This window comes from Zalophus californianus, chromosome 15, assembly GCF_009762305.2.
Source record: "Zalophus californianus isolate mZalCal1 chromosome 15, mZalCal1.pri.v2, whole genome shotgun sequence".
In the NCBI taxonomy this organism is placed as follows: domain Eukaryota; kingdom Metazoa; phylum Chordata; class Mammalia; order Carnivora; family Otariidae; genus Zalophus; species Zalophus californianus.
In genome coordinates, this window is record NC_045609.1 from 72093213 (window position 1) to 72118834 (window position 25622).

Sequence of the window (25622 nt, forward strand, 5' to 3'; positions counted from 1 at the left end):
ATCCAACTACTATTTTGTTTTTATTCTAAAATATAATAAACTACAGAGAATATATTGTTTAAAAAGCTTACCAGACGGTTCTAATTATCAGCTTTGTTTGAGTCTACTAAAAACTGACATCTTAAGGTCTCATCCTCTTTCTCTTCAATTAGTACAAAAAGTTTGGGAACTAATAGCATAGGTTTTAAATGATCATGTTGAAAAGAATCACAGAAGTAAAGGTTGAGGATACTGCTTCCTAAAGTTCTTCCAGAAAGCTACCTATGCTAGTAGCTCCAGGGCAGAGAGGACAGGGTCCATCCCACTAACCGTGTCAGCAGTCAGTCAACACTTGCTGATTCAACTCACCATAAGGACCAACAGTCAGGCATGGTGCTAGGAAATGAAGATGACTAAGATTCCATACTTGAAAGTTCAGGGGAGCTTGGGTGGCTCAGTTGGTTGAGCATCTACCTTTGGCTCAGGTCATGATCTCGGTCCTGGGATTGGGCCGAGAGCCTCAGGCTCCCTGCTCAGCTGGGAGTCTGCTTCTCCCCTCTGGGCTACACATGCCCCCCACCCCCAGCTAGTGCACCCACATGCAGCTCTGTCCCAAATAAAATTAAAAAAAGAAAAAAAAAAGGAGTTCCAGTAATAATAATACAAAAACAATACTTAAAATGATCTCTTCTGAACTCCACATATACCAACTCAAAAAGATGATCAAGGTGTATTAAGTAGGAAAAAAAACCCAAAAAGATACACAGTAAGATTCTAATCAAGTAGGAGGAATAAGTATATGAATACATACACATAAGCTTGTGTGACTTATACATGTATATGTGGTAAAATACCAAAATTATCAATAATTAGGGTCGAACAAGGAATGGAATACCAGGGATTTGGGTGTAGGAAGAGAGAGGTACAAATGAAGGAGGATTTTCACTTTTTGTTCTGTATACTTTATTTTTATTTTTTAAAGATTTTGTGTATTTATTTTGACAGAGAAAGAGAGCGCGCACACACAACCAGGGGGGCAGCAGAGGCAGAGGCAGAAGCAGGCTCTCCGCTGAGCAAGGAGCCCGATGTGGGGCTCAATCCCAGGACCCTGGGATCATGACCTGAGCTGAAGGCAGACGCTTAACCCACTGAGCCACCCAGATGCCCCTGTATACTTCCTTAATTTACTAAAAATGTTTTTGTAGTTAGCATGTATTTATGTATTGCTTCAGCATTTTTTAAAAAGATAATTACCTATTCTTAAGATACCACTGATACCCAAAATAGTCTAACAGATTAGTTTATATTAAACAAGAAAGTCACCAGAATATAAAGTTAATAATGATAATGATTTGAAAAATACCTGTTCCATCCGATGGGCCATCTCTTTATGCAACTGCTGAACTGCATTTTTAGCTGCAATGTCTTGAGCTACTAGTTTATCTTTGGAAGTCTTAACTTCTTTACTGAGTTCTTCTATTCTTGATTCTAACTGTAAAGAAAATTATTTCCAGATTTTTATAGCTATACCAAACAGACCACCAACTCTTCAAATAAATATAAACAATGAAAGGGAACATAGAGAATGCAATGAATATACTTCAAACAGAAATCAAAAGTAAATGTTAACAATGTTTCTAAAACTCATTAGAATTAAGGTAGTATAAAGCTGATGCAGATTCTGATAAGATGTATATGGTAAGCTCTAGAACAATCACTCAGGAAATAACTCAAAAAAATATAGTGAAAATATGAAAGAAATTTAAATACTATTTACTTAATGCAAAAGAAAGCAGTGAAGGAGGGATAGAGGAACAAAACAAACATGAGACAGAGAAAAGAATGGCAGACATAAATCTGTCAATAACATTAAATGAGATTGTATTAAATAATCATATCAAAAGCAGAGACTGTCAGACTGGAGTAAAAACACAAGATCCAACAATATAGACTGTAAGAAAAAGGATGGAAAAAGACACTGCAAGCAAATAACAACCATAAGAAAACAGGAGTGGCTATACTAATATACAAAATAAACTACAAAATAATGTTACCAGAGAGAAATATTTCATAATGATTAAATGGTCAATCTATAATAATTCTAAATATATATGTACCTAATAACATAACACTAAAATACATGAACCAAAAACTGACAGAAATGAAGGAGGCAATTCATAGTTGGGAGACTTCAGTACCTTTCAATAATGGACAGAATTAGAAGATTAACAAGGAAATAGGAGACTTGAGCAAAACTATAAAACAACTGGATCTAACACATCTATACAGCATTCCACCCAACAACTGGAGAATACACATGCTCATCAAGTTGTTCTCTAGGACTGAATATATGCTAGGTCATAAAATAAACCTCAATAAACTTAAAAGATTAAAATCTTATAAAGTATGTTCTTCAACCATAATGGAATGAAACTAGAATCAGTAGCAGCAAGAAATATCAGAAATTCACAAACATATAAACAAATATGTAAACAAAAACATTAAACAACAATAACCAATGGGAGAAATCACAAGGAAAATTAGAAAATATGAAGAAATTAGAAATATAAAGATACAACATACCAAAACTTAGGGGATATATCTAAAGCAGTGCTTAAAGGGAAATTTATAACTATAAACACCTATATTAAAAAAGAAGAAAGCTGTCAAATCAATAACCCAAACTTTCATCTTAAGGCACTGTAAAAAGAAAAAGCAAACTAAACCCAAAGCCGGCAAGAAGAAGGAAATAATAAATATTACAATGAAAATTAAATAGAAAATAGAAAACAGAAAATTCAACAAAATGGTTCTTTGAAAAGATTAACAAAATTGACAAACCTTTAGGTAAAAAAGAGGGTCGGGGGGGGGGAATCAAATTACTAGAATGGAAATAAAAGAAGGACATACTGACCTTACAGAAATAAAAAAATTGGCCATTTTAACATGGGTGAAATAAAAGGACAATTCCTAGAGAGACACAAACCACCCAAACTAGCTCAAGAAGAGACAGAAAATCTGAGTAGACTTATAAGTAAAGAGATTTAATTAGTAAAAAAATAAACAACCAAAACCTACCAAGAAATATTCAAGCCCAGGAGACTACACAGATAAATTCTATCATATATTTAAAGAATATCAATTTTTTTTTTAAGATTTTATTTGACAGAGACACACAGTGAGAGAGGGAACACAAGCAGGGGGAGTGGGAGAGGGAGAAACAGGCTTCCCACGGAGCAGGGAGCCCAATGATGGGCTCGATCCCAGAACCCCGGGATCATGACCTGAGCCAAAGGCAGACACTTAACAACTGAGCCACCCAGGCACCCCTCAATTCTTTTTTAAGACATTATTTAAGAAATCTCTATACCCAACATAGGGCTCAAACTCATGACCCCAAGATCAAGAGTCACATGCTACTGAGGCAGCCAGGTGCCCTGAATTAATACCAAATCAATTTTTCACAAACTCTTCCCCAAAAAAGAAGAAACACTTCCTGACTCATTCTATGGGGTCAGTATTACCCTGACACCAAAACCAAGAAATCACAAGAAAAAGAGCTATAAGACCAGTATCTCTTATGAATATAGACAAATTCTTTTTTTTTGTAGAATTTTATTTATTTATTCATGAGAGACAGAGAGAGGGGCAGAGGGAGAAGCAGGCTCCCAAGGAGCAGGGAGCCCGATGTGGGACTCGATCCCAGGACCCCGGAATCATGACCTGAGCCGAAGGCAGACGCTCAACAATGGAAATTATAGTACTAGCAAAACAATCCTGCAATATATAAAAAGAATTATACACCATGACCCAAAGCTATTTATCCTAGCAATGCAAGGCCAGCTTAACATCCAGAAATCATTTAATGTAATGCACCATATCAACAGAACAAAAACACACTACCACTTCGTTAAACACAGAAAAAGCATTTCAACTCTTTCATGATAAAAACACAGAGCAAAGTAGGAATAAAAAGGTACTTCTTCAACCTGATAAAGAGCATCTATGAAAAACCCATAGGTAGGATAACTTAATAGTGATAGGCTGAATGCTTTCTCCCTAAGATCACGAACAAGAGAAGGATATCCATTCTTGCCACTTTTATTCAACACCATATTGGAGGGTCCAGACCAGGCAATTAGATAAGAAATGAAATAAAATGCACTCGGATTGGAAAGGAATAAGTAAAACTCTCTATTTGCAGATGACATGATCTTGTATACATAAAATCCTAAGGGCTGACTACTAGGGGATATGGGGTTTCATTGTGGGGGTGGGGGTGGTGATAAAGTATTCTAAGATTGTGGTAAAGGCTGTACAACTAAAAACCATTAAACAGTACACTTTGAAATGGGTGAATTGCATGGTATTTAAATTATCTATGAAGGTGTTGAAAAAAACCCTAAATGTTAGCTTACAGAATATGCGTATTTTCCTTATGACAAAATTACCTAGAGTGACACTGTCCAATAGAATACAAGCCATATGTGTGATTTATATTTTCTAGTAGGCACATTTTAAGAAGCAAAATGTGAAATGAATATTAAACTTAATATATCCAAAATATTATCACTTTGATAATCAACTTGAAAAACTGACAGATTTTACTTTAGACCAAGTCTTCAAAATTAAGTATTTCATACCTACAGCGTTTCTTAATTTGGACTAGCCACCTTTCAAGTGCTCAAAGGCTTTATGTGGCTAGTGGCTGCCATATTGAAAGGTGGAGATCTAGAGATAAAACTAAGAAAAAAAAATCCTGCTATACTGGCTAGCAAAAGAAAGAATCCAATTTTCTCCTTAATAAAGGCCCAACCACTAACAAGCTTATGAAAAGAACAGCCCCGGTTCTCTCCCATTTATTCAGTCTGAAGTTTCTGGTCACCAGCAATAACCTGCCTACCAAAATGTGTCTTCCATCCATTATTAAGCCTTCCCTCACATTTTAAAATTCTAAGTTTGGTTTACTGTGGTATAGCTCTAAAGCATGTAAAAATCAGGATTAAGTAAAATTTACAAATACAATCACCCTCCAACCATGTAATGGTGCATTAAGTATACCAAGACATAAGTGAAACTTGGTTTAGTTTTTTATTATCGATTGTTCATTGTGTTTTTTTTCATTATATAGTTTTTGGTGAAGGATGAGACAAAAGGAAGGACTTTTAAGGCTAAAATGCTTCTAATCCTATACACAGAAGAAAAAAAGCAGCTCAGAAAGATAAAGAGCAGCTCAGCTTTGCCACTAGTCTGAATATTCACTTTGTTGATCCATATATCAGAGTTCATGTTTAAAAAATTTTAAGGGGCACCTGCGTGGCTCAGTTGGGTTTTTGGTTTTTTTTTAAGATTTTTATTTATTTATTTGACAGAGAGAGAGACAGCGAGAGCAGGAACACAAGCAGGGGGAGTGGGAGAGGGAGAAGCAGGCTTCCCGCTGAGCAGGGAGCCTGATGTGGGGCTCGATCCCAGGACTCTGGGATCATGACCTGAGCCGAAGGCAGACGCTTAACGACTGAGCTGGTGGCTCAGTTGGTTAAGCATCTGCCTTCGGCTCAGGCGATCCTGGAGTCCCGGAATCGAGTCCCGCATCGGGCTCCCTGCTCAGCAGGGAGTCTGCTTCTCCCTCTGACCCTCCCCCTTCTCGTGCTCTCTCTCTCTCTCTCTCTAATAAATAAAATTAAAAAAAAAAAGAATTTTAAAAACTTTTAAAAGGAAAGAAAATGAGGAAAGACAAACTGGGGAAGCCAGCTAGCCAGATAAAATCTGAAGCAGGAGAGCCAGTCTTCCAGTGTAGTACACAATAAGACTGAGAATGGAATCATCTTAAACGATAAGCTTAGAAATATTCTAATGCTAGATATAAACTCTTAAGGTATATGTTGCTTCTTTTAAGTGGTAGAAAGTCTGACTGCCAAATCAAATCTTTTTTCCTCAGATTTCTATTATATATAGAATACACTCACACATATCCTAGAAAAATACAAATTTACATAAAAGAAAAAATCAGGCTATGATTCCCATTTCATAAAAAAGAATGCTTTACATACCAAGCAATCCTCTGCAATTAAAATACAATTTAGCTTACAGAACTTCAATTTATACACAAATTTTCAGGAATGTGTTTATTTTACAAATTGAAGTATAGTGTTTAAAGATTTTTGTCTTTTTACCTGTTTAATTGTACTCATATGCTGCTTCTCTGTTTCTGTTCTCTTTTTTAGTTCTTCTCTTAAATTGTCTTTTTCTGAACAAATGTCTAAGATGAGCTCCTGATGCTTCTTATTTTCTTTAATTAACCTAAATATAAAAAGAGCAGTATAAGTAAAACATAATTAAAAATGGAGATGTGAAATAGGATGTTTGCAGATTATAGATACTTATGATCAATACATCAACATTCCTAAGTAGTCCTTTTGTAATGATATATTATACTTTATAAAACATTCTCTGGCAGTCAGGCTATTAACTTCTTCCTAGGAATCTGTATATTTAAAATCAAGTGAAATATAATCAGATAAAGAAAATCACACTCTTTTAAGTTTACCACTTTGGGTAACTCAGCTATGCACGTCATCCCTTCAGTATCTGAACTCCTCCAGATCAGTCCTCCAATCAGTTTTCTCAATCTGAGGCAAAGCCCTTCCAGGCATTTGCCTGAAGACGTTTTTGGTTGCCACAACAGGGGTGGGGCTTGCTATTGGATTCTTTTGGGTGGAGGTCAGGGATGTTGCTAAACCTTTTACAAGGCACAGTACAGTCCCACCACCACCAAAGAATGATATGCCCCCAAATGTCAACAATGCTAAGGGTGAAAAATCTTTAGATTTTATGAATATTTCAATGATATTCTAAAAATAGTTACAGAAGAAATTTAAAAAATATATAAAACAAAAAAGTTCAAGGAGAAATTTCGAGTCCCCTAGAAAAATACAAATAAAGCCTTAAAAATTACCTGTGTAGTCTTCAGAACTATAAAATATGACACGTAACAAGGTTAACAGCTAATATTTTGGAATTACTAATAGCAATAGCTATTACTTAACACTCACTTCACAATTAATATTTACTAAGTTTAAGTGCATTATTTAATATTCAGGTTTATGAAATTAGTAAGTCTATGAAATGTTTTATGAATTAAAAAAAAAAAACTTGAAGCCCAGCACTTGTTCCAGGTCACACAGCTAGTAAGTGGTTGAACTGAGATTTAGACCTAGGTCTAGTTCCATAGCCTAGGCCTTTCTCCTACTTTGAAGATCACAGACAAATGCTTACTGGGTACCTACTATGTACCTATACTTTTCTGTGGGTTGAAGTATGTCAGCAAACCATCCCTGCCCTCATGGTGTTTACATTCAAAGGGAGAAAATGAAAATAAACATAATATCAGGCAGTAATCATGTCCTATTAAGAAAACTAAAGGAGGGCAAGAAGACAGAGAGCGACTTGAGCGGTGATTTTATTTTTTTAGATTTATGTATTTGAGAGAGCATGTGCGAGCATGGTCGGGGGGGGGGGGGCACGTAGAGGGAAAGAATCTCCAGCTGACTCCCCATTGAGCCCAACAATGGGCTAGATCTTACCACCCTGAGATTACCAGTGGAGCCGAAGCCCAAGTCAGGTGCTCAAGCGACTGAGCCACCCAGGTGCCCCTTGAGCAGTGCATTTAGATAAGGTAGTCAGGGTGGGCCTCTCTGAGGAACACAGGACCAAAGCAAGGAAGCAAATCATGCAAATGTTTGAGAAGGAGAAAAATGCAGCTTGCAAGTTTATTCAAGCCTTTTTGGCAGTGGTTAAACTTAGATTATTTGATTCGGTGTACACTCAAGTTGTTGCAGAAAACTACCTGCAGCGTAAGAATCCTAGCTGTAGTTCACAAGTAAGGAATTTAGAGAGGCAGCAAACCCTCAAATTGTCACATCCAATGCACAACTAACGGTTCTTAATTAAGAATTCCGGTTGGGACCTTGGACAACACACTGATGTTAGAAAATAGAACAATGGATGTATATACAACATCTGGAAATAGATGCATGCATGAAAATTTAAGCCAAAGGAACTGAAAGGCAGTTTTCTTTATAGAATATTAAATGAAGGCAAAAGAAAAAAAAATTAGTGTTCTAGAGGTAACCTGAGTCACAATTATGCTATTATGTGTATATAACAAAAGATTAACTTATTTAAAATAGTATCTAATATTTTTATAATGCCTTAATGTCTATAAAACAATTCCGTCAAGTATCGTCCCCTTCAGAGATGACAAACTTTGATTTAGAGAGGTTGATATGAACAACAAATCAGAATTTGCAAGTGGAAGTGGGAATCTTCCAACTGCAGGCTTCTGACCAAAAACTGTGCTTACCCCAGTCTACCATGCTGCCACAGTTCTGACAGGATGTGGCAAAAAAGAATTTTCTATTCTATTCCTAATATTTTGATAATGTTAACAACTTCTAACTAGTTCATTCAGATAACCACATTGAAAAATCTTCTAAAGCCAGACTAACTAGGCTCAGATTTTAACTGGGGCATTTAGTAGCATGTGACCTTGAGCAAGTTTCTTAATCTCTCTGTGCTTTAGGTACCTCATCTGTAAAATGGGAGTAATAGTTCATACCAGAGAGGACTGTTCTGATTCCATGGATATATATATAAAGTGCCTGGCACATAATTAACAGCATATAAATTATTTGCTATTATTTAATGTACAACATCTTACAATTTACAAGAGAGGCATTAAAGTGATGAGTCCAGATCTAAGGTAAGTGGGAAGAGGCATCAAGGACAATCTCAAAAAGAAATAAAAGATCTGAAAGAACAGGTACAGATAGGAAAATGAGGAAGTTACCCTAAAAAAAAAGTGGTAAAAGCACTAATGGGGGGCGCCTGGGTGGCTCAGTTGGTTAAGCGACTGCCTTCGGCTCAGGTCATGATCCTGGAGTCCCAGGATGGAGTCCCGCATTGGGCTCCCTGCTCGGTGGGGGGGTCTGCTTCTCCCTCTGGCCCTTTTCCCTCTCGTGCTCTCTTTCTCTCTCTCAAATAAAATCTTAAAAAAAAAAAAGCACTAATGGTTTAAGTTCAAAACCACATAGTTATTCATAATAGCAGCATTCCAGCAAGGATATGAATAAAAGTAGCAGCCATTAATTTTGGAGCAGTATTAAGGGCTTTGAGTCTCAAGAGGTATTTGTACACTCATGTTCACAGTATTAGTCAAAATGTGGAAGCAACCCAAACGTCCATTGACAGATGAATGGAAAAGCAAAATGTTATATACATACAATAAAATGTTATTCACCCTTAAAAAGGCATTTCTGATAGATGCTACAACGTGGATAACCCTTGAGGACATCTGCTAAGTGAAATAAACCAGCTGCAAAAAAACAAATACTATGATTGCACTTTATATAAAGTAACAATAGGAAACTTTAGAAAAAGAAGTAGAGGGGCGCCTGGGTGGCTCAGTCCTTAAGCGTCTGCCTTCGGCTCAGGTCATGATCCCAGGGTCCTGGGATCGAGCCCCGCATCGGGCTCCCTGCCCGGCGGGAAGCCTGCGTCTACCTCTCCTACTCCCCCTGCTTGTGTTCCCTCTCTAGCTGTGTCTCTCACTCTCTCTCTCTCTGTCAAATAAATAAATAAATAAATCTTTAAAAAAAAAAAAAAAAAAAAGAACAGTAGTTGTCGGGCTGATGGCAGGGGAATATGGAGTTGTTTAATGGGTAGGGAGTTTCAGATTTGCAAGATGAAAAAGCTATGCAGATTGGTTGCACAAAAATGTGAATAAACCTAACACTACTGAACTGTACACTTAAAAATAGTTAAGATGGTAAATTTTATGTGTATTTTGTCACAATCTAAAACAAAAAATAGAAAAAAGGAAGAGTTCTGGATGCTTAAGAGATTAAAGTTCACTGGATAGACCAATGAAGGGTAAGCTGGTTTGGGGAAGACTGATTTACTGAGTAAGAAAATCTAGAAGAATAAACACTAGAAGCAAGGAGATCATTAAAAGCCAGTTACAGGGGCGCCTAGGTGGCTCAGTTTGTTAAGCATCTGCCTTTGGCTCACATCATGATCCCAGGGTCCTGGGATGGAGTCCCGCAGCGGGCTCCCTGCTCAGCAAGGAGCCTGCTTCTCCCTCTCCCTCTGCCTGCCTCTCCCCCTGCTTGTGCTCTCTCTCTCCCTGTGTCAAATAAAATCTTAAAAAAAAAAAAAAAAAAAAAAGCCAGTTACATATCTAGCAATTGTTGGATTATGGTATATTTTTTTCTGTCACCCTCCTCTAGTATAGAGACTTCCTCCTCTGCTTTCTCTACATACATACCTCCCATTCCAAATTTTTTTTAAAGTATCATTTAAAAAAAAGAATCAGTCTGTATTTTAGTGAAGGCTAGCATGTTTCATTTTCCTTTCTTAAACGTTACAAAAAACTACCTAGGGGCATCTGGGTGGCTCAGTTAAATGTCTGCCTTTGGCTCAGGTCATGATCCCAGGGTCCTGGGATCTGCTCCCTGCTCAGCGGGGAGCCTGTTTCTCCCTCTCCTCCCTGCTCAAGCTCTAATAATAAATAAAATCTTAAAAGAAAAAAAAAAGACAACCTAAACATTTGCAACACTTAGATATAAAAATCTGGAATAAAAATACAGGATGATATAATACTATTAGAAAAGGATAAAATAAAATTAAACTATTAAAATAGAAACTAACTTCAAAAATCCAAGGGAAGTCTAAAAATATGTTAATTACTGATAACCAACTCTTCTCTAAATTTTAATTTTTAAAACCAATGAACTTACAATGGGAATTTTAAGAAAATCTTTTTAAATTGTAAGACTTCTCATTTTCTTTTGAATTTCTCATAGTTTTAACAATATTATGCTCTACATTCTTTCAAAACTGAAAAACTTGAGTTGTCTTTATAAATATTTCCAGATGTTTAATGAACTCACATTAGTATTTCTTTTAGGCATATATTAAATAACTAAACAAACTTGACATTTGCTCAATTACTCAGTAAATACATATTTGTTGATCAACTACAACAGGCATGTCTATTGTGGAATTAAGAATGGACAAGATGATAATTTCCTTTAAAGAATTCAATCTTTAATCCCGGGAGGGGAAGAAAACCCCCCAAAATTAAAAACTTACTTCTTTATGGTGTGCTCTTGCTGTAAATACTTCTCTTGCACACACTTTTCAAACATAACTAATGCATGTTCTCCCTTATTCATTCCATTTGGTACACGGTGTTCTTCCACAAACTCTGTAGATAAGAGCTCAGATTCTATTTCTTCCAACAAATTCTCTGACGCTGAAACGTTCTTTATTTTTGAAATAAGTTTTTTGGTGCAGTCTGTATCGTAGGGACTTTCTGAATAAGTCTTTTGATTTGCTGCTTCTGTAAATGTAGATGACCTTAATTCCGCCAATATTTGTGTTACTGTCTGTTCCGTTTCATTTGTTTTTGAAATTTGCTTTGTAAAATCTCCACCAGGAAAATTACCTACTTGTTCAGAATTTTCTGGGCATATGTCTGTTTTAGCACAAGAATCCTCACCTCCACCATGATCCTGAATACAATTTTCCTGTGCTTCAATTTGATTATGTTCATTAGGCTGACATGACCTCTTATCAAAGTTTAATGACGACAGTTTAGACTCATTTTCTAAGCTGCTGCTTTCATCAACAGAAAATGAGTTGCAGAAGTCTTCCTTTAATTCAAATGTTTTCCCAATATTTTTATCAGAGGAAATGGAGGCTATGTGCTCTGTCTGTGACATGCTGATTGACACCACTTCACTCTGCATTTCTTCAAATCTGTTCCTGATCTTCGTTTTACATCTAAAAAAAGTCAAAACATCAAAATTTAAAAAAAATAAAGTTTTTTAAACCAAGACCTCATATGTATTTGCACAAACTCCATGATGTGGAATAACTGAGGCCACAAATTTTGCCACTAGTAACTCTTTTAAAAGACTTTCTTGGGGCGGGGGGGTAACAGAAACCAAATAGGACAGACAATCCAAGTGTGCCACTATCAGTAGGGTCCTACAAAGTCTTACTCTTTCCTCCTTTAATTCATTCACACAACTTCACTTCAGCTGCAGTTTGGCATTCCTCAGTCACCCCCATAAGATGTTGGGTATGAAATATCTACAGTTTAAATTGTTAGAGTTCAATTGTTTAGAATTCTTCAGTCCATGAGTGGCAAAAGACCATTTCAAGAATCTATAAGAAAATATGGGGAAATAAGATAGCAGTGGAAACACTAGAAGAGAAAGATTATAAAATACATATTAATGATGATAAAAATTTACTAAGAAGGAAAACTAAATAACAAAACACAACTATCTATAGCCCAGGCACCTAAAGCTGAGCTAAAAGAAGTCTGGGTGTTAAAGATCCCTGACACGAATTTGTTTTCCATCCAGGAAAAAGTCCAGGAAGTACCATGGTATCTCCAAACATTCTCATCAAGAATAAACAATGTTCAGTGCAACTCAAATGGAGCTCATATGCACTGCCCAGGTCATAAAGGAAACACTGATTAGTTCAACAACTAAAATACATTTTTATGCTGTTTATTATGATGGTTATTTCAGCTAATTTCTGAAAATTAGTCAACTTCAAAAATTATCCTAAGACAGATAAATATATTCCAGCAGTCTTGATGAAAAAAACTTATCTTCTTTCATCACATATCAACAAAGCACATATAGGGTTGATGAGTTATCAGTGTCATATAAGGTTGGATAAAAAAGGGGGCAGATGAGAGCTTTGAAAAACTAGAAAAGAAATAATTTCAGATGGAAGGTGTACTTATGGAAAATAAAACAAATATAAAATTTTTGAATAGAAAGATACATGTTTTCATCAGTCTGTGATAAAAGTCCTGGTTTGGGGGGGCGGCGGTGAAAAAAGGTAAGAGAAGACTGTCAGGTAGAATCCTCAGAATGATATGCAGAAGTGAATTTTATGACAATAAATCATGATAGACATGTATACTTTATTATACTATAGTTTCTAGCACACAGTAGATTCTCGGGTATTGAATTAAAGTACAGAAGTGATAGGATAAAACTAGTATTTGAGGAACATTATTCTAGGAATGCAGAAAATGGGGAAGAACAATTCTAAGAAAGGAAGTATACAGACTTCCTCCTCTGCTTTCTCTCCCTTTGGGCCATCAACTAGTATAGACATTGACCTTAATACTACAAATTACTAATCTGTATATTTCCAAACAACCAAATAGAAATTATCATTATCTTGTTGGATATGTTATGTTATATACAAGACAAAGCCCCTACTGGTATTAAAGGCTTGATTTAGACAATACAAATTAATGCAATAAGTTAATAAAAGGCCTCATAAGCATGCTGTATCCCAAAATCAAGGACAAAGTAAAGTAATTCTCAGATAGGGGTATTAGACTATATAGTTCTCCCTAAAGTAAGTCACTTTAAGATATAACTTGTGAATGTGTCACTGAATTTGAAATCTTATTAAGAAATCTAAAAATGGTTTTAAACATCATAACCAATGTTAATAGCAACGGGCCAAAATAGATAACAAAGAATCTATTTAAATGAGAATATATAAAGGGATTATGACTCTCTAGCATAAAGCAAGTAAGAAGAAACTATCACTAGGAATGTGTGCCATGCTTTGTCAAGAGAAAACCACCAAATGTAAAGAATTATCCTTTTATCCAGCTTTCATATTTTCCATTCAGTCTTCAACTTTATTTTCCCTCCTAGAATTCAACCACTTTGATAATTTGAACCAACAACTCCTAACTGATATCCACATTAGTTACTTTCAGTCTTATGTTCTTGAGTTACAGATAACAAATTACCTGTTTGCCTTCGCTCTATGTCCACATGAAAATCTTCACCTGAATATAGACATTTTGAATGGATGTTCCACAATAACCTCAAACTCAAAATGGCATAAATCCCGAAGCAAATTATAGCTCCTATAACTGAGCACTCCCAGTAAATCCTTTTGTCTGTCAATGGTATTTTTTTTTTATAGATTTTATTTACTTGAGAGAGCGAGCGAGCACAAGTGGGGCAGAGTGGTAGAGGGAGAGGGAGAAGCAGGCTCCCCACTGAGCAGAGAGCCCGACGTGGGGCTGATCCCAGGACCCTGGGATCATGACCTGAGCCGAAGGCAGATGCTTAACCGACTGAGCCACCCAGACGCTCCAATGGTATCATTTTTCTTAGTCATGACTCCTTCCTTCCTTTGCCCTCATATTCTTTTACCAATTTCATGTCTCCAATCATACCCTCCTTTCTACTGCCACTGTCCCCTACCTGTAACCCAATCCAGGTGTAATCACTTCATACATGGAACATTTAAAATGCTGGTTTCTCAATCTTACTCCATGAAATGGGCAAGTGACTTGAGACAGCACCAGGTCAAGTGTCACCCCATCCAGAGAAGGGGTTGAAGTGTGTACTACAATGGCTCTGCCAAGAGGGAACAGGAGATCCCCCATGAAGTGGGCTGGCCCTCGATGGCAAAAGGGACCAGGGAGCTACAACACTGCCCCTAAAAAATCCACACACTACCTCCACAGAGACCTCCAACAAATGCAACCAGACGAATCAGACTGAGGCCAGGGCTATCTCTTCCCTCTTTAGAGATTCCTGTAATAAGAATTCTGCTTCCACTGGCTGGTCTTCTTCCCCCAACTCCAAAAGGGCTGGCTAGAGAAAAAAAGAAGGGACATATTTTAGAGCCAAATTACCTCTTCTTTAATCCAAGCAGCTGTGAACTAACACTTTCAACCTTTCTTCAGGTAGAACAAGGAGTTTGTGATTAATGTTTTTTGTTTTTTTTTTAAATGATTGAAACCTATCTTAATTTCTTGAATAAATTTTCTCTAGTAATCAAAAGTGGCAGAAAAATGACATCAAATTAGTACAATAGGGGACTATATTTCAGAGGGAAGTGGCGTTTTACACAGTATGATGGGAGACCCAATAAGGAAAAACTAAAACCATTTTATGTTTACACTTCAGAGTTGCAATTCCTCAGTAAACCAATCATACTACTTTTCCAGTCTTCTCTCTCAACACATTCCTAAAATCCTAGGACTTCGCTATAATCTACTAGTCCCTGACCAGTCTACTCAAGATTCCTCCAATCTGCACATTAACATTTCCATGGCTTTGCTCCCACCTAGAACATCCTTCTCTTCAGTCTATCCAGAGCCTAATTATACTTAAAGGTCCAATTTTAACGCCTCATCTTCCTCCAAATTTTCTCATTGTAAGTACAAAAATACTCTCATGTAAATGAAAACATACTGCATTTGTACTCATTAAGCACACAGTCACAGCCTCCCCTGTGACACTTCTGAACAGTCTTTTAAATGATCTCTCTACTGGCAAGGAGGAACATCACTCTGAACTGAATCAAACCTCTTAAATCTCCAGCAATAATGATAATAAATCAACAAATATATTCTCTACTACATTTGCATTCATTCTCACAAATGTTAAATGCTGTTCAGTTCTCAATGAAGGTGGGGTCCACTGGGTTTATACAATGATCTGAGACTTGTAATGTGCAGAATAAAAGTTTGTCTCATTCTGCTGAATACTCGTCTAGGTTAAAAAAACAAAAACAAAACAATAAGCCCGTGTTTATGATTACCTCAGTTTAGACTTTTATATATTATCCTTCTGTAAATTAAACTAAGTTTAACTTCAAAAGACAAGTACTTTCTATACTGTTGATCAGTAATATGCCCCTGACCTTTGAAAAAGTCTTCACATAAATTTTCATCTGGTAACCACTTAGCTTGCAAACTGAGTTTTCTGATGCTCAAATGAATACTAGTTGGACACAAAAGGAAAAGGAGATGGGTTAAGGGAAATCTATGTGTATATATACAACAAAGCAATCACCAAAGATTAAGTAACTGTAAAAGATTGGTGGGGGGAGGGGCACCACAATGAGTTTGATTATATCCATAATTAACCAGGTAATAAGAGGGGGGAAAAAACAGTCAGCTGAGTCCTCTTGTGGGCCTCCAGTTGGCCATACAGATGTGGGCCAATGTGGTTGTGTCCAAGTTTTTCTTTGGGGGACAGGAGTAGTTGTCATCAAAATTACTGAGGATCCAATAGCCTAAGAGTAGTTTAAAGGGAGAGGATATAAAACTAGGCATTTGTTTACAAGACTGTTTTAAATAAGTGCTCATACAAATCAAATCCATGTTCACATATAAAGATATAGATTACAACATCTATTCCTTTTTTGAGGTTAAAAAAAATAACAGGTTATTTGACTTTTTAGCAACTCTTACTCATTAGGGGAAAATACTATATTTAACACTTAACAGTCACAAAATTCCTCTCAGTTTAAGCACTTTTTTTCAGAGTTGTTTCTGACACAGTACTACAGGACCAATTCACACTTCAGTATCAGAGAAGTGAGAACTGGTTTCGCTCTTACTGGAGCTCATCAGCTGTAGGCAACTGGTCAAGAAACATTTATTTGCCTTAAAGCCAACCATTATCCTCTGTTTTATTTCTTAATGCAAGAACTCACATTTCTACCAAATTATTTCCATATTAAGAGCCTTACAAATAAAAACACTGTCTTTAACAGTTTTTAGTACAATTACTTTTTTCTTAGTAATTAGCAGTATAAACAATAAAAAAAACAGGCTTACTCAATAAACTGCAAATACAAATGAATCCAATCCACAGATATTTGGCAACAGTTTATCAAACAAACAAGCCTCATAGAAAAGTACCAAGTTACAAATACATTTCCGAACTATTAATTCATACACCAAACATGTACTGCGCATATTATGTGCAGGCACTGGTCTATGCGTTGGGAACATGGCAGTGAAGAAAACATGCATCCGTTAGGGAGTTTACATTCAGGTATAGTGGACCAATATATATAAAAGCTCTATGTTAAAAAAAAAAAAGCTCCATCTTAAATCTTTTACTCTGTGTGTTTACAGCATTTTAATATGAACATCTGTCAGTGTTCCCTCAGAAACTATGTAAGATACACATAAGTGTTTTAAAGCCAACAAAAATCTGGCTCAGTTCAGCATAAATATTATTTACAACAAATTTTTAAGTTACAAACTATACCATATGAATCTCAAACACCACCTGTATATTTCTTAAAATCATGTCCACTAAGATACGAAAGTTGAGTCTGTGAGAGCACTCCTGTTCTTCACTATAATGGTTTACTGTCCTTTGTAGGCCAAGTACATTAAAAGGTTTTTCACATATTCCCCAAATAAACTTTAAAAGCAGCATGAACAAAAGAATAATTTATCTGACCAGTTCTAACAAGGTTCTGATATGGCAATTAAAATCAGAAGCAATAAATTGCATCAAAAATGCATCCATAGTCCAACATAATCTGATCACGATCCCAAGTGATTTTTGATGGAGGTTACCTTTAAAATACAAACATATTCCTGAATAAAGTTTTTAAACAAACTAATAGAAAGGAACCTGTGTAAGAAACATGAAAACTGGGACGCCTGGGTGGCTCAGTCATTAAGCATCTGCCTTCCGCTCAGGTCATGATCCCAGGGTCCTGGTATCGAGCCCCGCATTGGGATCCCTCTCCCACTCCCCCTGCTTGTGTTCCCTCTCTCGCTGTGTCTCTGTCAAATAAATAAATAAAATCTTAAAAAAAAAAAAAGAGGAAACATGAAAACTGTTTCACATGATGAAAATATCAGACACTGAAGTTAACAGGTGAATTTATGCAAATCAGATTAAAAACTAAAAAAAAAGACTAAACTAGCAATTTCAAAGAACTCTAAGTTCTATCAAAAGGGAGAAATATTTTGTATGGTACTCACATTCTAATTAAGTTTGTAGGTAAAATTTAACCTTAATGAGTTTCCTTTTTGTGAAACATACCACTAGATTTTAAAAGTTGCCATTATTCTACCAGTTAAAAGAGTATGAAGCCAAGGTCAATTATCCCTGTGGGGGTTTGTTTAGCTTTGCACCTAAGATTCAAGGCAGAGTAATTTTTACAGTTATGTGCACCACATTCCAAAAAAAGATGTTAGAAAGACAGACTCAAGGGGTGCCTGGGTGGTGCTGTCGGTTGAGTGGCTCGTGGTCTCAGCTCAGGTTGTAATCTCAGAGTCCTGAGATCAAGCCCTGCATAGGGCTCCATGCTCAGTGCTGGAGTGGGCTTGAGATTCTCTCCCCCTCTCGCTTTGCCCCTCACATTCCTGTGCTTGCTTGCTCCCTCGTGCTCTCTCTCCTAATAATTAAACAATCAATCGTAAAAAAAAAAAAAAAAAAAAGACTCAGGGCAACAGACGCAGCAGGAGTCCACCCCCCCCCCCACAAATAGTACCAAATCCTGTGACAGGATAACAGGAGAAAAAGAAATTATGGTCCATCAGGATTCCAGGAAAAAGAGGTAAGTGGCCATACCATCTACCACATTATCAAGTTATCTGTCATATTATCAGTTTACTCTTAGACAATGCAATTTTATAACTCTATTAAGTTTTAAAGGAAAAAGTTCTTAAAACAGAAATCTTACTCTGAAGCTATCTGTAGAGCACTCACTATATGAACTTTAACGAGTCTCAGGAAATACAAAAAGTATTGTCTAATATTTTCCCAAATCTGAAAATTAAAAGAAAAAAAAAAAGACTGACCTATAGTTTCCTTTGCAAAAAGGAAGACTAATAAAAAAAATTAAAGGTAAGTTGTAAGTCTGCCTTCTATTAAGGGGTTCTGGTTAATGTTCAAATTTTGAAACCTTACCTTTGGCCTGCGTTCAGTTAATATGGTATGATATAGTTTACCAAAAACATTATTCATTAGTACTTACTACATAATCATCCCTACAGCAGACTATCAGTTCATGTGTCTTAATGGACAAATATACTCACAATCCAATAATCAATACTTTCTTTGGTGGGTTTAATTTTGACTTTGTGTCTATTGTCCCTTCATGTCAATATTTTTCCTTTTACTTACTTAGTCCAAATAGATTTTTAAAATTTCAGTAGCTAAAAAAGTTCAAGAAGTCTGAAAAAATGTAAGATTAGAGGGTTATTTGTAAATTTAAATGATCTATCCTCCTACTGTTGCCCTGAAACACTAAATATAACATTTACAATACCCTAAGCCCAGTGAATGTTCATGAGAAATTCAAGAATCAGCTTTATTTTTTTAAAGATTTTATTTATTTGAGAGAGAGAGAGAGAGCATGAGCACAAGCTGGGGGAGGGGTAGATAAAGAGGGAGAAGCAGAGTCCTGGCTGAGTAGCGAGCTCCAGGCTGCTTTACTCTCAGGACCCTGAGATCATGTCCCAGCATAAATCAGACAGCTGACTTAGCCACCAGGTGCCCCTCGGCTTTATTATTTAAAGCCAGAAATAAGGGATAAAAGAAAAACCTAAATTTTATTGAAAGAAAAAAAGCAGACCTTGAGGTAAAGGATTCTTTCACATGAAATTGTTACATGAATTTGGAAAACTAATACAGATTACTAATCATTCTTCAAAGAGAAAGATGATTTTTCTAAATTTCTAAAAGAGGCTGCTTCGACCTATTAATCTCTTAAGAGTATTCTGAAAAAAAAAAGAGTATTCTGTACTGTTTTACCCCACTTGCTGATGTCAGCATGTAGATGTAAATAGACATTTTTAAACTGAATATACTAAGAAATTGCCATCAGCTATGCTATCATTGAATAGTACTAAGGGACAACTCTTGCATTTACGAGTGAAGGAACTAAAAGGTCACAGAGTAGTTACTGTGCTATACCACTCCTTTCATGTTAGCAGTAAGACTCTGAAATACCAATGACACTCTCTGGAACCTTCACTGTTTAAAGAAACCTCTAGGTTTATATGCTGGTATTCTGAATTTGACAAGATTTCAAAAATAATAACATCAACATAAACACAATCCATGCATTTCCAGGGAAAAACACAAACACAAGCCAGGCATTTCCAGGTAGATTCTTGAGTATATGTTTGCCTACTACAATGCAAAAAGGAGTTTTAATTCTTTGTAAGATTTGTGAACTACTCAATACCTTTACTGAATTTTAAATAAAATGAAAAGAGGCCAATCATCACTTTTCTATTTTTGCAATGATGAATAAAAGTTGAAAAGTAGCTGTACAGAGAAAAGACTTCACTCAAAAGGAGATAGTTCAGTTTCACTGTCAATGTCTCTTGAACCTTAATCTTTCCTACAAGATTACGCAAATATGAAGGTGTAGTTTGTAGTTAGGAAGGCTACACCCACAATCTGCCTACCTACACATTAAATCTTTTTTTTTTTTTAGTGACTACCAGTACACCTTTTGAAATACTGTTCCACTGATTTACTGCACACTTTTCTTACAAAAACTTCCAGCCTATCATTTAGGAAGAAGTAAAAACGCTAGGCATCAAGGAACATCACAAACACACACACGAAGAAAACTGCCAAATGCCTGGCACTGCATACACCATTATTTTTACTATACTAATCCCCACAGGTAACAAAACTATCAAGTTAAAGACGCAGATTCTAATCCAGATGCTCCGACTCTAAATCCAGGCCTCTTTAAACAAAACCAAGATGTGAATATTAGCTACAGTTGTTAAATTGCTAACAGCTAAGCATTAATTACACCTGCGCTATCCCCCGGCTTGCTGCTGGGGGACACGTAAGAGGCTTTCCCATGTTACAAGTTTGACCAAATTTGAAATATCCTTACCAGCCAAGGTTTATCAAATGCCTGACGTCCTTGGAAGAAAGGCAACAAAAAACCAATAACAGTATCTCTCAAAACCAAAATCCCAAAGAACCATCTTTAAGTTACTTAAAATCACAGTAACGGAAGAGTTTGTAAGACGGCAAAAAGTCGCCACAACAGTAAACATAAAACACACACACACAGTCAACTTGAAAACGGAAAGAGAAATAGGCAACTGAGTGAAAAATAGCCGAGCAGGTGGGGCTTAGCTACCGTTCGCGGTGGGAGATCAGGCAATCGGCCCAAACTAAGCTGCTCTCCAAGCACCGCTCCGGAGGCGCGGCCCCCGATGCCCGCTGATTCCTTGGCCGCCTACTCTCCAGTCAGCCCGGGACCTAGGGAACAAGGCAGGGAGGGGAGGGATTCCTAACTCCGTCCCCCAGCGCACGCCGGCCTCCACTGCCCGCGAGAGACGCCAGGCGGAGAGCCGACCCGGGACCTGCAGAACCGCGGGGGAGGTGGGTAGTCCCTCCGCGCCGCCACCGCCACTGCGGTCGGCTCCCGGCTCCCGTCAAGCACTCACCCCACTTCTCCGAGCTTCAGGCCGCACCCCTAACGAGGCCGCTGAAGCTCCTGCTCAGGGCCTAATTTCTCCATAGCGGGGTCCGGCAGACCAGGAGGCGGGGGGGGAAACAGCGACCACGGACAAGCCCGACACCGCGCTCCCTCCACCACGGCGTCCCCAAACCCCCGCGGAGCTGACACATCAACAAAGATGGCGGCGACGCTGAAGCCAGCCCCACTACAGCTGAGGGGGTGGGGCTCCCTGAAGGAGCCAATCAGCGAGGCGCGGGCGGTGTGACGCGACGCACCTCGGGGCCAGGGTAACCGGTCTGCAGTGGGCGGGGCCGGGGCCGCACCGCCTCTTGCCTCCACAGCGCCTCTGGGCACCCACGCCCCGACTGACTCGGCTAGCCAGCAATCCTGCTAGTCCTGTCCGGTCTCTCAAGCCACTCCCACCCTAAGCCTGTTCTTTCTTTCTGTAGGACGCTCTCATTGGGTATAAACCCACCTCACTCCCTGACTCTTCTCATATTAGTCAGGGGTATAAAGCAATAAAACAATTCGAAATTGTGACTTCCCAACTCTGATGCGCAAACCTACCTGACGTAGGCGGAATTAGCAGGAGGAGCCTACCTGTCCGTCTGACAATTCATCCCTGGGAGAGATTCCGGGGGTTTCCATAACACCGCGTTCGTATCTTCAACCTGGCACACACTGCCATTGTTTAATAATAAACTGTTCTTTTAAAAAATAATAATAATAAACTGTTCGTGCGTTCGTCCCTGGCACCAGGCTGTGAGCGCCTTGAGCGCGCTAAGTGTCCTCTCTCCCGGTTCGCAGTGTGGGGATTGACATGCAGGAGCTACTCAATAATTAGCAACAAAAAGTGTATTGGAGGAAAAAGTGTGTTGAATACAGTTGCCTAATCGGGTCCAGATAAGTAAGGGGAACAGTTTCAATCTGCGAATTGAAATCTACGCTGTCCAGTGATGTTCTTTGGTTTAGGACTTCCTACTCACAACTCATGAGTGAAAGTAGTTAATTCTGTCAAGGTGTCAACGTGAGAGTTTGTAAAGCAAAGCTTGTTCCTGTTCTGTTAAGCTTCTTTGACACTAACACAACTGCTAGTGTCAACTTCTTTGACACTAAAAAAATTCAACATTGTGTCACTTTGTTCCTCTTTCCTTTTCAACAGGAAATGGCACCTCTTTCCTTAAATGAAAATACTGCAGTGAAACACACTTTGCAGTTAAAGTGTTTTTGACAGTGAAGTAATAAATTGTTAAAAACAGTCAATCGACCAAACATTCCTAGTGAGATCTATTTTTCCAAGGGGGAAAAAATGTAAGCCTTTTTCACAGCTTATGTTGTTAGTAATAACCTTCACAGTGTTATTTCTGAAGTATATATTAGTTTAAAGCATTTAATTATGTTTCTGGATACCACGATTTTCATTATTAGAGAAAGGAAATACAAATACAAAATCAAAGAAATTAAGTAAAAATTCTGCAATCCTAAATTTGAATTTAGAAATATCAGTATGAACTCATGGTATTTTTTTTTTCTTAAAAGTGACCACTGAAAAGGCCTGGAATAACAATCAGCACAATACACACCCCTATCCTCCATCATTTCTAAATATAATTTCCAACAAAAAGTAATTTGGACTCCCCTTGGGAATCAGGGACTGATTCTAAGTCTGGAGCAGGAAAAGTGCAAGAAAGTCTAAGATATGTGTATCAGAAAGCAAAGAAGAAAAATAATAGGAGTTGTGTCAAAGACTCAGGAGACAATTCAAAAGTGTGCCCACTGGTCAAAGGACAATTTAACATTAAAAATAATAACAACAGCATTTGAGACTCTTCTAGTGTGTCAAAAATTAATGTGTGTTGATTTTTTTAAAACATCACCAGTCACCTTTGGAAGATGCCAAAGAATCATCACAGTCTGAAAACTGGTAAAAGAATCAAGCATCCTAACTTTCCTGTTAACAAACTGAATCTCAAATAGTCAATGTGGGAAAGTTCTTTATAGAATTCCAGATAATAAATGCAAAAAACAGTATCAGCAGTTCGCAAACCCTAATGAAATAATGGATCTAGGTAACAATCATCGGTGAATCTAGAATCCTTAGACAAAAAGCCAGTGGAAAACTTTATAATGGGTAGATGGGGCTGACATAACTTGAAACTGCTAGATCAATTTTAGTATCCTCCAAAGAGAAACAACTAGATATTGTCTTCTAATGTGATGCTATAGAGGCACACAATACCACCTGTGAAGTATACTTGCCAGAGGGGATATGCTCACAACTGAACTTAAGAAAAACTGCCATTACTTCAATTTAAAATTATAAGAAAAGGATTAAAAGGAAATATCTTTTTAAAATACATCACTAAATACAAATATAGGATCTTGTTTGGAGCCTGATTTGAACATACCAATTATTAAAAATCATTTGAGACTCTCTGGATATTTTAAACACTAATTTTATGATATTAAGAAGTTGTTAAGAAAATGTTAAATTGTTAATTGTTAAGTTTTGGTGCTGCTTTTAAAAGTTATTATCTTTTAAAGATAAATATGTATAGATAACAAGATATAATATCCCCAAAAGTAAGTAATAAAAAAAATCCCCCAAATAAATAAAAACAAAAACAACCCCACATTGAGAGCTCCCAATGACCAAAACTGGAAAAATTTGAGCAAGGAAGTGAGGTAGTGTTGGATTATAACCCAAAGTATAAAATAAACATGAGTTCATAATAATACATATACAGTATATATGATCAAATATATTAATAAATGGAGAAGAGACAAATCTCCTATGTAAACAAATTTGAAATAATTTCGGTATCTGGCCCTTAAGGAGGGGGAGCATAACTTCTCTTTCTTAGGTGTAGACTGTGTATAATAACTTTCTTCCAAAGTGTATAATATGCAAAGGGAGGGAAAACAAGAGTCACTTTAGAAACCTGAAGAACACTAGTCAGGTGGTAGTGTCTTGAGCATGTTATAAAGGTGTGTACACAAGTTGTGTCTTTCTGCAATGTCAGCTTTATTCAATCATAAAGTAAGGTTAATACAATTGAAAGCAGGTTCAGGATCCTAAACTCAATGACATTTCACTATGCATTTAATTTGGCTTCATACACATCACACAAAGTACAATACAAAGTTATGCAACAAACAAGATACAATAAGGGTAAGAACTTAATGAATCAGTGACACCTGGGTGGCTCAGTCGTTAAGTGTCTGCCTTTGGCTCAGGTCATGATCCCAGGGTCCTGGGATCGAGCCCCACATTGGGCTCCCTGCTCAGCGGGAAGCCTGCTTCTCCCTCTCCCACTCCCCCTGCTTGTGTTCCCTCTCTCGCTGTGTGTCTGTCAAATAAATAAATAAAATTTTTAAAAAAAGAATTTAATGACTCAAACCAAGTCAGTCTGAGCACAGTTATGATGAGGACTTGGTCAGGTCTAGGCCAGCTCTAGGCACTTACTGATATGTTCAAAAGTGGAGGATCTCTCTTATGTTCAGAGATCAATCAGGCACAGTCCACAGCAGTTGCCTTTTAATGTGGTCAGATGAGGAAGGGTCAGTGTCTAGAGAGTCTGGCAGTTTGCTGTAGAAATCCTCTTTTTACAAGAGTTTAATCAGTCTTGTGCCTTTGCAGGCCTCTTTTGGCTCTAGTGATTATCAGCTCCTAGTTCTTCTAGGCCTTATGGTTTATAGTCCTTAGTACTCCCAGTCTATACTGGTTTTGGTGATATTTGGTCTTAGCTGCAATATCCTTGGCTTCTTTTCTGATTATATCACTACTTGACACGAGTGACACCGTCCTGCTCCCTACAGGTGGAAAATGTCAACTGTCATGAGTCATTTTCACAGGATGTACACTTGATATGGTGCTATATAAATGGCACTTTACCTCTATAGCCTTCCTTCCCAAAACCCTTAACTCCAGTCTTATCATGAGAAAAACAAACTCCAACAGTGGGGCATCTTATAAAATGCCTGACTAGTACTCCTGGAATCTATCAAGATCACCAAAACAGGGAAAGTCTGAAAAACTGCCACAGCCAAGAAAAGCCTAAGAAGACATGACAACTAAATGTAATAATGTAGTATCCTGAATGGAATTCTGGCTCAGAGAAAGGACAATAGGTAAAAACTGCGGAAATCTAAATAAACTCTGCACTTTCAGTAATAATATATCAATATTGGTTCCTTAATTGTAGTTAATGTATCCTACTAATGTAATATGAATAATAGAGGAAACTGGGTATGGTTAATCTGGGAAACTGTAGTATCTTCTCAATTCCCAGTTTTTAATCTAAAACTGTTCTAAA

The 25622-nt window shown here is 37.3% G+C and overlaps 2 protein-coding genes across 3 annotated transcripts in view; one reads left to right on the plus strand and one right to left on the minus strand.

Annotated features, from left to right (window-relative positions):
* CCDC186 (coiled-coil domain containing 186) overlaps nt 1-21502 on the minus strand; it is a 48404-nt gene extending 26902 nt beyond the window's left edge. Inside the window, exons 1-5 of one of the 2 annotated variants that reach the window (XM_027596298.2) lie at nt 21293-21502; nt 14562-14699; nt 11131-11823; nt 6153-6279; nt 1343-1471 (exon numbers count right to left, since the gene is read on the minus strand). In XM_027596298.2, the coding sequence (XP_027452099.1) occupies nt 1343-1471; nt 6153-6279; nt 11131-11789 (915 nt within the window). In that variant the 5' untranslated portion in view covers nt 11790-11823; nt 14562-14699; nt 21293-21502. The remainder of the gene's footprint in view (nt 1-1342; nt 1472-6152; nt 6280-11130; nt 11824-14561; nt 14700-21292) is intronic. The other variant, XM_027596299.2, reaches the window with a different exon arrangement.
* Nucleotides 21485-25622, plus strand: part of TDRD1 (tudor domain containing 1) — a 51178-nt gene continuing 47040 nt past the window's right edge. Inside the window, exon 1 of the mRNA XM_035724136.1 lies at nt 21485-21565. Within this exon, the coding sequence (XP_035580029.1) occupies nt 21485-21565 (81 nt within the window). The remainder of the gene's footprint in view (nt 21566-25622) is intronic.